This window comes from Lolium rigidum, chromosome 4 (assembly GCF_022539505.1).
Source record: "Lolium rigidum isolate FL_2022 chromosome 4, APGP_CSIRO_Lrig_0.1, whole genome shotgun sequence".
In the NCBI taxonomy this organism is placed as follows: domain Eukaryota; kingdom Viridiplantae; phylum Streptophyta; class Magnoliopsida; order Poales; family Poaceae; genus Lolium; species Lolium rigidum.
This window is the reverse complement of record NC_061511.1, coordinates 24,497,759-24,510,633: the sequence shown is the minus strand read 5'-3', so window position 1 is coordinate 24,510,633 and position 12,875 is coordinate 24,497,759. Positions and strand designations below refer to the sequence as shown.

Sequence of the window (12,875 nt, the reverse complement as noted above, 5' to 3'; positions counted from 1 at the left end):
GGAGTGCGTCAAGCGCTCGCGATTCGACGACGGCGCCGGCCCCTCCGACAGCCAGTAGTCGACTGCGCGACTGCGAGTAACCCCAACCGTGGTAGGCCGCGCGACGGCGAGTAGGTACGGCCGTTGTAGTTTTATGTTAACTCGACTAACCATCTATGTAAAGATGATCCTTTTTAGCCAATCAATAGTAGTAATGAAGAAATATTTTGCTTGACTAGTCACTGCCTAGTGGCCCGTAGCTAGGCAACCAATGCGGTTATTTTGCGCGACCGCGTAGCATCCTCAGAAACGTAAATATGCCGCATATTTGAGTAGGCGTTTGCATCGTTACGGACGGTTCGAATACTATATATCGCCCCGCTGGAGCGGTATATAGACACGTTTACGATTCCCGTGAAGGTAATTAGTTGCTTAGCCTCTGTTTGTGTCACCCGGTTGAAGATGCCCTGAGGCACCGGATCCCCAGGCCGCCCTCCTCTTTGGACCGGCACGCCTTCGTTCAGTTTGGGTGGGCGGTGACCAGTTTTGTCCCCAACACCGCGAAACGTGCTACTGGTTCTTGTCTGTTCCTGAAATTGATAGAAATGCATGGTCAGTAAGTATTCTTCATTGAGCAAGAACCTGGCGCGCGGGCAAGCAAAATCACTAATATCAGATATATCGTCTGAACCACTCCATGTGAAAGAAGCTATGCAGCAGCTGGAGAACACATCCGGAAGTAGCTAAAGTAACCTCCAGGAAGAAATTAGATGCATCTCTGCGGCACGCTACATTCTCAAGAATGGAAACCACTCGCCATGACGGGAGTGACCAATCCAGGCATCATAGCGATCCATACGGGCTGGAATGCAGAGTGAATAAAAATCAGTACGTGTGATGCTAGCTAGCTCTCCTTGGTAGCTAAGTAACCGTAGAACTCCATGCATGGTTATTCTAACACGCATGCATAGCACTCACGGCGCCGGCCTTGCCTATATAAACAGGCTTGCACGTCCGCCTAAACAATATCACCAGTTCATCACCACCCCTGCAAATTAAGCCAAGAAACAAGAGCACATGGCTACCATGGCCAAGCGCCTCGCCCTCACCTTCCTGCTTGCGGCCGCCGCCGCTCTGGCAGCATCAGCGGTGGACACCAAGCTGACCCTGCAGAACCTCTGCCCGTTCGCCGTGCACCCGCTGATCACCCCCAACGGGAACTTCTCCTCCATCTCCGACAACACCGTCCAGCTCGACCCCAACGTGGGGCTGGCCTCCTTCCCCTTCCCGGACACCTTCTGGGCTGGCAGCGTGGTGGCGCGCACCTTCTGCAGGACGCCGACCAGCTGCGACACGGGCTCGTCGCCACCGAGGACGGTGGTGCAGAGGACCTGGCGACGTACAGTGTGAGCCTCGAGGACGGCTTCAACCTGGCGACGGTGGTCACCCCGCTGTTCAGCGGCGGCGGGCAGTGCCCGGCGCTGGGCTGCCCGCTCAACCTCACCGACGGGTGCCCCGTGGATCAGGTCAAAATCGACGACTGCCGCATCATGGTGGCGTGCAAGGGGGACCCCGGCTACTTCAAGCGGCGGTGCCCGCTGACGCGGGTGAACAGTACCGACCGTGAGCCACTGCCACAGAGCTGCATCGCGCCCCGCGAGCTCAAGGTCGTCTTCTGCCAGACGGAGCTCGTCCATCTGACCATGGTCGGTGCCGCCTCCGCCCAGACGGAGCTCGCCCATCTGACCATGGTCGTCGGTGCTGCCTCCGCCCAGACGGAGCACCTGTAATTTCATGATAAATAATAAACAGCTGTTAAGTTAAGTTTTTACAAATATGAAAAAGGGGAGAAACTGGCACATGCAATACATTCTCCTACCGATCTTTGACTAGCCATCATTTTTCATGAGTATCATCTAAAGCTTAATTTCCTTTTTGTGTTTCTGAAGATGTACGAATTATGAACAATGTGTGAGGAGGATAAATGATATCATCGATTTTACTTATTTAGTCAGGCTGAAAAAAATTCGTGTAGAAAGTTAATATAAACAACCACCAAAAATACAATTCTTTTTTATTTGGTAGTTCGTACTGCTCTAAAAGTGCGAAATTATGTAGTCCCTCAAAATGTAAACATCATTGTTGTGGCAAAAGAGATGTCTATGGGTACCCGAAGTGGGCGGTGCGTCAGGTAATTCGAGGAAGGGGAGAGACAAAGTACAAAAAAGGGTCCGAGTCGAGGACTACTGAGTAGGAAGGGGAAAAGGCGGTGTGCATAAAGGAACTAGGCTAGAGCGATGCGTCGGTGTAAGCTAGAGAAGTAGGAGGCCAAGGGTGGGTGGGTGTCCCGGGGGTTGGCGGGGAGGATAAAACAAACGAGTCAACGAGGTTTTCTTTAGGTGGATGGGATGGCTCAGTTCAGCCGGTTGAGGCGCCAAGGGTTGTTGGGTTTTCGAGTTAGGGTTTCTCGACCCAAATTTCTATATTTGTCATTCGATGAACATCAATCTATATGATATATTTGCTTATCATAACAAATATACATAGATTTAACATATTGCATCCACCCGTAGCAACGAGCACGGGGTATTGTGCTAGTAATTACTCAAACAACATATATAATGGCAAATGACTGTTGAATCCATGCTTCTGATGTTCGTGTAGATGACATTTCCAACAATAAAACCATGTCAAATCAAATAAATTATATTTATGTAGGAAAAATATGCAAATTCCTTCCAATAGTATAGAACAAGTGAGATGCGCTGGTGAGCTAGAATGTGCAAGGGGTGAGGTGAGCGTCAGCCATGGTACTTGACGGAGGTGTAGGTCTGGACCATGCTGGAGACAAAGGTGACGACGGCGACGAACTCGACGACGACGGCCCACGGCAGCGTGAAGTAGTTGCGCTGCACGTCCGCCCACATGACATAGAGCCGTGTGGCAGCTCCGCTCCCGCAGCTTCTCGAGCATCCATCCCAGGTAGCTCTTCTCGAGCAGCAACTCGCCGCCCGCCGCCTCGCTGGCGGCGCCCATCTTCCTGAAGAACCTCGCCACCTCCTCCTTGCTCTCGTTGCCCGCGCCGCCGTGCTGCTGCACCACCTTCGCCGACTGCAGCATCTTCGCCATGAACGACGCGTACGCCGACACGACCGTCGGGGCTACCGTCGTTGTCGTCGTCGCAGAACCCGAGGATGACGAGGACGACTGCTCGAACGCCATGAGGTTCAGCAGCAGCGGCGCGGTGCGGAACTCGAGTTGGAGCTGGGGAAGATGCAGCATATCCTCGTGCTGCGTCAGCTTCACGGCGAACGGCACGGGGCCAAGCACCGGCTTGCTCCGGACGGACCCGCCGCGCGCCTTATTCAACCGGACGCCCATCCGCCGCGCGCCTTATTCCTAGGTATTATCTTGGGAGGACTATCTTGAGATTAGACCAAGCAAGAGCCCTTATTCCTCTCAAATAATTCTTGTCGGGAAGAAAGATAAATTATGAAGACTATGTGTCGATTTCAGATGATTGAATGACATGACAATAAAGAACAAGTTCCCATACCAGTGATTGAGGATCTCTTGGATGAACTCAATGGAGCAGCTATTCTCCAAATTCGATCTCAGATCAGGATACCACCAAATACGAATGCACCAAGCAGACATTCCTAAGACAGCATTCTCACCACACCTCGGCCACTATGAGTACTTGGTGATGCCTTTTGGCTTGTGTAATGCGCCGGCAACTTTCCAAGAATTAATGAACAACATATTTGCACCCTTTCTACGCAAATTTGTCTTGGTATTCTTTGACGACATCTTTGTTTACAGCAAGTCTGAGGAAGAACATGTCACACCTGGCACAAGTTATGTCCATATTCAGGAACCACTCTCTCAAAGCAAAGCTCAGTAAATGTCAATTTGGGCAGCACCAAGTGGAATATCTGTGACATATCATCTCAGGCAAAGGCGTCCAAACCGATCCATCCAAAATTCAAGACATTGTTCAATGGGAAACCCCTGCAACCATAAAGAAGCTCCAGGGATATTTGGGTCTCACTGGATATTATAGGAGATTCATCAAAAATTATGCATTGATATGCCAACCCTTGCGCAATGTGCTCAAGAAGAATGCCTTTACCTAGGGACCAACACAGCAGGAGGCCTTTGAGAAACTGAAGCTGGTTATGACCAACCCTCCCCTGTTAACTCTACCTGACTTTTCCAAGCCATTCATCTTGGAGGTAGATGCCTGTGCTACTGGACTAGGGGCAGTACTGATGCAATCCTCCAAGCCAATAGCTTTCTTCAGCAAAAGTTTGGGACCAACCAAAAGTGCTAAATCCATATATGAGAAGGAAGCATTGGCAATCCTTGAGGCTCTCAAAAAATGGAGACACTATTTTCTTGGCAACAAATTAATCATCAAGACTGACCAATGTAGCTTGAAATATTTGTCCAGCCAAAAAATGTTGGAAGGGATACAACATAAGTTGAAGCTTTTGGAGCTCGATTTCCAAATTTAGTACAAGAAAGGAGTTGAGAACATAGTGGCAGACGCCTTGTCTCGCAAGTTTTTCAAGACAAAGAAGAACCAGCAACTGTTGCCAGCTCTTGTCTGGTTACCACCATGGCTGTTCCTACATGGACAGAGGACATCTCCAAATCTTACAGTGGTGACTCCCATTGTACCAAGCTCCTTGAAGATATGGCAGTGGATCCAACTAGCCACCAGCGATTTTCATTACATTCAGGAATCCTCACAAAGGAAGGTTGTACATTGGTGCTTCTGGTGACCTCAAAGGAAGAATTTTCAACTCCTTCCACTCATCAATCTTTGATGGTCACTCAGGGAACATGGGAACATATCACAGACTCAAACAAATATATTACTAGCCCAAGATGAAACATTACTTGGTTGACAAGATAGCTGAATGTCCAGTATGTCAAATTTCCAAGACTGAGCGGGTACAATACCCTGGACTACTCGAACCCCTGCCTATTCCTGAGAAGAAATGGTCGGAAATTGTGCTAGTAATTACTCAAACAACATATATATACATAGATAATGGCAAATGGCCGCCGAATTCATGGTTCTGATATCCGTATAGATGACATTTCCAACAATGAAACCATGTCAAATCAAATAAAATTATATTTATGTGCGAAAAATATGCAGATTCCTTCCAATAGTATAGACAAGTAAGATGCGCGTCAGCCATGGCAAATGACCGTTGAATCCATGCTTCTGATATTCGTATAGATGACATTTCCAACAATAAAACCATGTCAAATCAAATAAATTATATTTATGTACGAAAAATATGCAAATTCCTTTGCGCTGGTGAGGTAGAAAGCGCAAGGGGTGAGGTGAGCGTCAGCCATGGTACTTGACGGAGGTGTAGGTCTGGACCATGCTGGAGACAAAGGTGACGACGGCGACGAACTCAACGACGACGGCCCACGGCAGCGTGAAGTAGTTGCGCTGCACGTCGGCCCACATGACATAGAGCGGGTGGCGGCTCCGCTCCCGCAGCTTCTCGAGCAGCCGCCCCAGGTAGCTCTTCTCGAGCAGCAGGTCGCCGCCGGCCGCCTCGCTGGCGGCGCCCATCTTCCTGAAGAACCTCGCCACCTCCTCCTTGCTCTCGTTGCCGGCGCCACCGTGTTGCTGCACCACCTCCGCCGCGGACAGCACCCCGGCGTCCTCCGCGGACTGCAACATCTTCGCCATGAACGACGTGTACGCCGACACGACCGTCGGGGCTACTGTCGTTGTCGTCGTCGCTGCCGATGATGACGACGACGACTGCTCGAACGCCATGAGGTTCAGCAGCAGCGGCGCCGTGCGGAACTCGAGTTGGAGCTGGGGAAGAGATGCAGCCTGTCCTCGTGCTGCGTCAGCTTCACGGCGAACGGCACGGGGCCAAGCACCGGCTTGCTCCGGACGGACCCGCCGCGCGCCTTATTCAACTGGACGCCCATCCGCCGCGCGCCTTATTCCTAGGTATTATCTTGGGAGGACTATCTTGAGATTAGACCAAGCAAGAGCCCTTATTCCTCTCAAATAATTCTTGTCAGGAAGAAAGATAAATCATGGAGGCTATGTGTCGATTTCAGAGGATTGAATGACATGACAATAAAGAACAAGTTCCCATACCAGTAATTGAGGATCTCCTGGATGAACTCAACTCCAAATTCGATCTCAGATCAGGATACCATCAAATACGAATGCACGAAGCAGACATTCCTAAGACAGCATTCTCACCACACCTCGGCCACTACGAGTACTTGGTGATGCCTTTTGGCTTGTGTAATGCGCCGGCAACTTTCCAAGAATTAATGAACAGCATATTTGCACCCTTTCTACGCAAATTTGTCTTGGTATTATTTGACGACATCTTTGTTTACAGCAAGTCTGAGGAAGAACATGTCACACACCTGTCACAAGTTATGTCCATATTCAGGAACCACTCTCTCAAAACAAAGCTCAGTAAATGTCAATTTGGGCAGCACCAAGTGGAATATCTGTGACATATCATCTCAGGCAAAGGCATCCAAACCGATCCATCCAAAATTCAAGACATTGTTCAATGGGAAACCCCTGCAACCATAAAGAAGCTCCGGGGATTTTTGGGTCTCACTGGATATTATAGGAGATTCATCAAAAAATATGCATTGATATGCCAACCCTTGCGCAATGTGCTCAAGAAAAATGCCTTTACCTAGGGACCAACACAGCAGGAGGCCTTTGAGAAACTGAAGCTGGTTATGACCAACCCTCCCCTGTTAACTCTACCTGACTTTTCCAAGCCATTCATCTTGGAGACAGATGCCTGTGCTACTGGACTAGGGGCAGTACTGATGCAATCCTCCAAGCCAATAGCTTTCTTCAGCAAAAGTTTGGGACCAACCACAAGTGCTAAATCCATATATGAGAAGGAAGCATTGGCAATCCTTGAGGCTCTCAAAAAATGGAGACACTATTTTCTTGGCAACAAATTAATCATCAAGACTGACCAATGTAGCTTGAAATATTTGTCCAGCCAAAAAATGTTGGAAGGGATACACCAAAAGCTCATGTTGAAGCTTTTGGAGCTCGATTTCCAAATTTAGTACAAGAAAAGAGTTGAAAACATAGTGGCAGACGCCTTGTCTCGCAAGTTTCAAGACAAAGAAGAACTAGAAACTGTTGCCAGCTCTTGTCTGGTTACCACCATGGTTGTTCCTACATGGACAGAGGACATCTCCAAATCTTACAGTGGTGACTCCCATTGTACCAAGCTCCATGAAGATATGGCAGTGGATCCAACTAGCGATTTTCATTACATTCAGGAATCCTCAGGCACAAAGGAAGGCTGTACATTGGTACTTCTGGTGACCTCATAAGAAGAATTTTCAACTCCTTCCACTTATCAATCTTTGATGGTCACTCCGGGAACATGGGAACATATCACAGACTCAAACAAATATTTTACTAGCCCAAGATGAAACATTACTTGGTTGACAAGATAGCAGAATGTCCAGTATGTCAAATTTCCAAGACTGAGCGGGTACAATACCCTGGACTACTCGAATCCCTGCCTATTCCTCAGAAGAAATGGTCGGAAATTGTGCTAGTAATTACTCAAACAACATATATATACATAGATAATGGCAAATGACCGTCGAATTCATGGTTCTGATATCCGCATAGATGACATTTCTAACAATGAAACCATGTCAAATCAAATAAAATTATATTTATGTGCGAAAAATATGCAAATTCCTTCCAATAGTATAGACAAGTAAGATGCGCAAGGGGTGGGGTGAGCGTCAGCCATGGTACTTGACGGAGGTGTATGTCTGGACCATGCTGGAGACAAAGGTGACGACGGCGACGAACTCGACGACGACGGCCCACGGCAGCGTGAAGTAGTTGCGCTGCACGTCGGCCCACATGACGTAGAGCGGGTGCCGGCTCCGCTCCCGCAGCTTCTCCAGCAGCTGCCCCAGGTAGCTCTTCTCGAGCAGCAGGTCGCCGCCGGCCGCCTCGCTGGCGGCGCCCATCTTCCTGAAGAACCTCGCGACCTCCTCCTTGCTCTCGTTGCCCGCGCCGCCGTGCTGCTGCACCACCTCCGCCGCCGACAGCACCCCAGCGTCCTCCGCCGACTGCAGCATCTTCGCCATGAACGACGCGTACGCCGACACGACCGTTGGGGCTACCGTCGTTGTCGTCGTTGCAGCTGCCGACGATGACGAGGACGACTGCTCGAACGCCATGAGGTTCAGCAGCAGCGGCGCCGTGCGGAACTCGAGACGGAGCTGGGGAAGATGCAGCCGGTCCTCGTGCTGCATCAGCTTCACGGCGAACGGCACGGGGCCAAGCACCGACGCGATCCCGACCACCGGCTTGCTCCCGGACCCGCTGCGCACCTTCTTGAACTGCACGCCCATCCGCTTCAGGTCGCTCGCCGACGGCACGTCCTCCTTCCCGTAGCTCGCGCTCCACTTCTTGTCCTCGGGTAGGATCGGGTACAGAAGCGGCACGAACAGAAGCAGCGGGATGCGGCGCAGCAGTCGGGCCGCCTCCTGCGCCATCTCCATCACCGCGCCGTCCTGGATGGCGCGCGGGGGCGGCTCCCACCGCGTCCGCGCCGCGGTGACCATCTCGTAGAGCAGGTGCAGGATGTGGGAGACGCCGTCTGCCGTGGGCAGGGCGTCGTCACTCATGTCGCGGCCCTTCTCGCCGGCGAGGTAGAACAGCACGAGCTTCACGAGGAGCACCGGCGGGGGGTAACCGGTGGCCTCGAACTCCGGCAGCCTGCTGGCGGTAATGAGGTCGACGAGGACGAAGAACGGGATCTGGTTCTCGGCGAGGACGAGGTCCACGGAGAGCTGCGCGGGGCCGAAGGGCGTCGCGTGCAGCGACGGCTCATCGCGCCCGGTGGCGACGTTGATGAGGTGCTCGATGATGAAGCAGCCATCGAGCACCATCATCTGGATGAAGTCGTCGGCGGCGATGTCGGCGAGCTCCTCGCTGACGTACATTGCCCGGGCCTCCTGCTCGCGGGCAGCCACGATGCGGACGTAGTCCTGGATGACGGTGAGGTGATGCGCCGGGTCCGGGTGACCGCGAGAGATGAGGCCGTTGAGGTACGCCACCTTGAGCCGCTCGGCGGGGCGGAGGCGCCGGTCCTCGCGGTTGTGCAGCGGGCCGATGGCGACGAACCCCGGCGTGTAATCGTTGGCGTTGTTGTCACGGAGGTGGACGGGGACGCGGGACAGCCGGTGGCTGCTCGCCGTGGCCCGGTGCTGCTCATCCGCCGCCGCGCCCTCCTGCTTGCGCATCAGGCTGCGCGCCAGCAGCTCCACGTGCACCGTGATGTCGCCGCCGCCGCCACCAAGGCCGCCACCGGCCATGCCTCGGTTCCTAGGCATGCGTGGTCGTGGACCGTAATCCATAATGGTGGTCGACGGAGGTGGTCGAGGGAACAGTGTGCACGATCACGATCACCGTGAAATGCATATGCACGTCTACATATATAGTGGCAAAATGGAATCTAAACCCATAACGCTTGCTAGCTGAGATGATGAAAAGGACACGCAAGAATATATCTGACAACACCGGGAGCCACTTCTGATGTATGCTTATACAATCATACTCCATACGTAGCTTCCGGCAGAGATAAAGATGAGCTGGAGAAAAGCGAACAGAACATCAGTGCTAATTCTTTGCTTTACTTGTGCAGACACGTCATAAGAGATTCATACATTGTCTTTTCTGTATGCAGTGCCAACTTTGTCGTGCACTAATCAGGTTACATACATCCCGATTAACGCATGTGAAAGAAGTGTATGATATATATACACTTAATACTTATCTTCAAAAAAAAATACCTGTACCCTTTGGCAAGAGGCAGATCATACTTGGGGACACAGACCATCAGGGCCGCTGGTGCTGCCAACCTCTCTGCGCCGCCTAGCGCTCGTGCATATGTCCAGGCAGGGTTCCTTCAGGGCCTTGTCGGTGTCGAGAGGTGGGGGAGGCACTCCAAAGTTGAACTGAAACAAGTAACACCATGTCTTGAAATTCTGTTTTAGCATAAAAAGTTGTGCATTCCTGAATTTCTATTACCTGGCAGCTATAGTCTTCAAAATTTGGCTCCATATACAAATCGACGCCCATGTGATCCTTGAAGAAGGTCTGGAAGACAGAAATCACCTTTTAGAAAGAGCCACTAAGCCTAAATGAAATTCTCTTTTAAGAGAGGAAGTACTTTTTCTTCAAGGAGCATTTCATGCTGGTTCAGGTATAGCTTTAGGTGACGCAAAGGTTTTCAAGATCTATTCCTTATGATGCAACATCGACAGTGCTCCGAAGTTGCACATGTTTTAGCAAAGTTAGGCTGCGAGAATAAAATATGTAATTCGTGGTTTGGAGTAGCTCCTGCCGCTGTTGAGAACCATCTTGTACTAGACTCTGTTTCTGTCTAATATCGACAGTGCTCATGGAGGTCTTGGTAGGAAGATTACACAATTGCTGCTTGCTAAATTAATTTTGTGATCGCTTCTCCGAGACATAAAGGAAATCGACCAGAAAAGACTAGGAAAATGTACAAATCTGGACTTATAAGTCATGAACACACCTGGGTTGGCAGTTTGCACGTGTTGATACAAATACCAAGGCATTTGCTCTCTTCCAAATATTTGCACTTCTCGACGAACACCTGCCGATTTCCATAAGAGCAAATCGGTAATCCGAAACTCTTAATGAACAGAACGAAAATACAAGACCGAAAAGATCAATACCCCACTTGATAGAGATTTCCCGTCGGGCAGTGTCACAGAATTCACGGTACATGTGCCCATCAGCCATTGGCATGAAAGTGCTGTTGCTCTAGCTTCACAAGTCACATGGATCAGAAGAAAGATAAGTTAAGTGTGCAGTTCATCTCTACATGGAATGTAGTCTTCAAAATTCACTGGTGGTTACGCCTAAAATTGCTGAGTTGCAATGAACTCACCGACCATCATGGAAGCAAGTTGGCCATTAGCAATTGGTGCTAAAAGAGCTTTGAAAAGGTCTAGCAAGAGAGGTGGGAACAGTGCCTGGAGTACTCGGACCTGAAATATTCAAGTATAGAAGATACAGAAATGAATAACTGACATTAGCTTTCGATGTAAATATGGCAGGAGAGAGATGAACAAGGGAAGGACCATACAGCTGATTGCTCAGTCTCTAAAGCGCTCTTCCCCTTGACCATGAGGCGATTGGCAACTTCGATCAGCCCAGCATATCCAGGCTTCGGAGAATCCCATCCAACCTCCTACAGCTTTGTGTACAGAGAATGAGACAAATTAACAGATGTAACAAGCACAACAGCAGTGAAAGGGTGGGGTTGCAAAAACTGAAAATGTTGCATGACAGACTAGTAGCTACTCTATCCACCATTTGTCGATATGGAGTTGCTAAATCTGTATCATATTGTTATTTCTGCAGTCAATCTCATCAATCGAGAATCATTTCATACCAGCCCCAAGTATAGAGAAGAAGGGGCGCGGGTGGATCGATGAGCTCACCTCCACCATCTTGGCCCGGAAGAAGGCGAGGAGGAAGTCGTCGGCGAATGATGGACGGTACTCGCCGCCCTTCGCCGATGGCAGCGACGCTTCCACCTGAAATAGAAACACGGATCAATCAAGAAACGGTGGTACCCCGGTCAGGGGACGGAGACAAGAACACCTAATTACGTACCGGCGACGAGGAGCAGTGGAGCCGGGAGGTAGGCCGGTGACTGGGTCGCTGGGTTGGGGAGGGCGAGAAGGAGGAGGAGGCGCGAGGGGGACGAGATGGAAGGACGGGGAGGAGGTGGCGGTGGAGACGGCTTGGAGTCGGAGGCGCCATGGTCGTGGACGACGAGCGCCGGCGAGCTCGCTTTGGCTACGGCAAAGCTGTAGGAATCAACCAGTCAGTGGTGGTGGATAGCCGGCGGAACCCGACACGTCGGCGACCTCCGCTGGTTCCCTTTTTATTTGTTTTTGTTTTACTTATTCTCCGGGCGGCAGCATGGCCAGCCTACACCTGCCAAGCCCATATATCGTTTTGGCAAAACAAATAGAGCTGGGCCCTTCACCTTTGCATCAATAATGCACAATCCACCCAAAAGGAAAAAAAAATACCTCCTGCCTCAAATAAAAAAAAAACTCCTCTACAAATAAAGAAGAGGATTCTATAAAAATAGAAAAAACAAAGAAAAGGGTAGAGCAACCATGTATTTCTGGAAAATCAAGTTACATGAGTAAACAAAATATGGAAACTACCAAACAGTGTGCAACTCATAGACCAACATAAATCTCGAAGCAAATTTAACAGTTTAGATTTTGTTTCCAGCTGTAACGCATTTGCAACTACGGAAATCTCAATTGTAATACACTTATGGTATCAGCCAGAATCGCAAGACAAAACCAGTGGCTAAGTAGGATTTAATTAGCAATTCTGTTTCCAAAAATACACACACTTACAAATTCCTCCCAGTCAAGAAAAAAAAAGCCTACAAATCTCAAAGAGCACGAATAGTAAATCTGCATTTAATGCAGAAAACACATACAGAGCTGAAACATCAAAAAGGGGATAATTCAACTAGTAGTAGAATGCAAGTTTCAGATATCATATGTGTACAAATTTGTGGTAAGTCTTAATTTCGAGGGAGCAAGTTCAGATAATTCAACTAGTAGTAGAATGCAAGTTTCAGATATCATATGTGTACAAATTTGTGGTAAGTCTTAATTTCGAGGGAGCAAGTTCAGACGTGCTGATGATTGAGAAAAGACTGAGCAAGGCTCAACAGCATTCTTGGTGAATTTGACAAGGGGAAATAACATGTCTTCAAAAACTCTTGGTCATACAGGTGCCCAGAAATAAATCT

General features: G+C 49.7%; 2 protein-coding genes and 1 pseudogene across 2 annotated transcripts; 1 reads left to right on the top strand and 2 right to left on the bottom strand.

Annotated features, from left to right (window-relative positions):
* Positions 1–1,056: 1,056 nt before the first annotated feature.
* LOC124646771 lies at positions 1,057–1,769 on the top strand (annotated as a pseudogene).
* A 5,954-nt stretch (positions 1,770–7,723) lies between these two features.
* LOC124646770 (UPF0481 protein At3g47200-like) lies at positions 7,724–9,369 on the bottom strand. Its single transcript, XM_047186837.1, has one exon. It carries the CDS (start codon positions 9,367–9,369, stop codon positions 7,783–7,785), a length of 1,587 nt encoding a protein of 528 aa, XP_047042793.1. The 3' UTR covers positions 7,724–7,782.
* Positions 9,370–9,667: 298 nt separating this feature from the next.
* Positions 9,668–11,905, bottom strand: LOC124708042 (beta-carotene isomerase D27, chloroplastic-like). The gene is made up of 8 exons (XM_047239733.1): positions 11,705–11,905; positions 11,530–11,625; positions 11,172–11,276; positions 10,974–11,073; positions 10,759–10,850; positions 10,596–10,676; positions 10,085–10,153; positions 9,668–10,011 (listed from the first exon to the last, which is right to left on the bottom strand). Exons 1-8 carry the CDS (start codon positions 11,852–11,854, stop codon positions 9,871–9,873), a joined length of 834 nt encoding a protein of 277 aa, XP_047095689.1. The 5' UTR covers positions 11,855–11,905; the 3' UTR covers positions 9,668–9,870.
* Positions 11,906–12,875: the final 970 nt, after the last annotated feature.

What these genes read in the sequence shown, in the direction of transcription:
- LOC124708042 (XM_047239733.1), bottom strand. Translation starts at nt 11,854, where the DNA reads ATGGCGCCTCCGACTCCAAGCCGTCTCCACCGCCACCTCCTCCCCGTC. An exon ending in TCCGGGCCAAGATGGTGGAG is followed by an intron (nt 11,277 to 11,529) that starts GTGAGCTCATCG and finishes ACAAAGCTGTAG; the next exon opens with GAGGTTGGATGGGATTCTCC. An exon ending in ACTTGCTTCCATGATGGTCG is followed by an intron (nt 10,851 to 10,973) that starts GTGAGTTCATTG and finishes TGACTTGTGAAG; the next exon opens with CTAGAGCAACAGCACTTTCA.
- LOC124646770 (XM_047186837.1), bottom strand. Translation starts at nt 9,369, where the DNA reads ATGGCCGGTGGCGGCCTTGGTGGCGGCGGCGGCGACATCACGGTGCAC.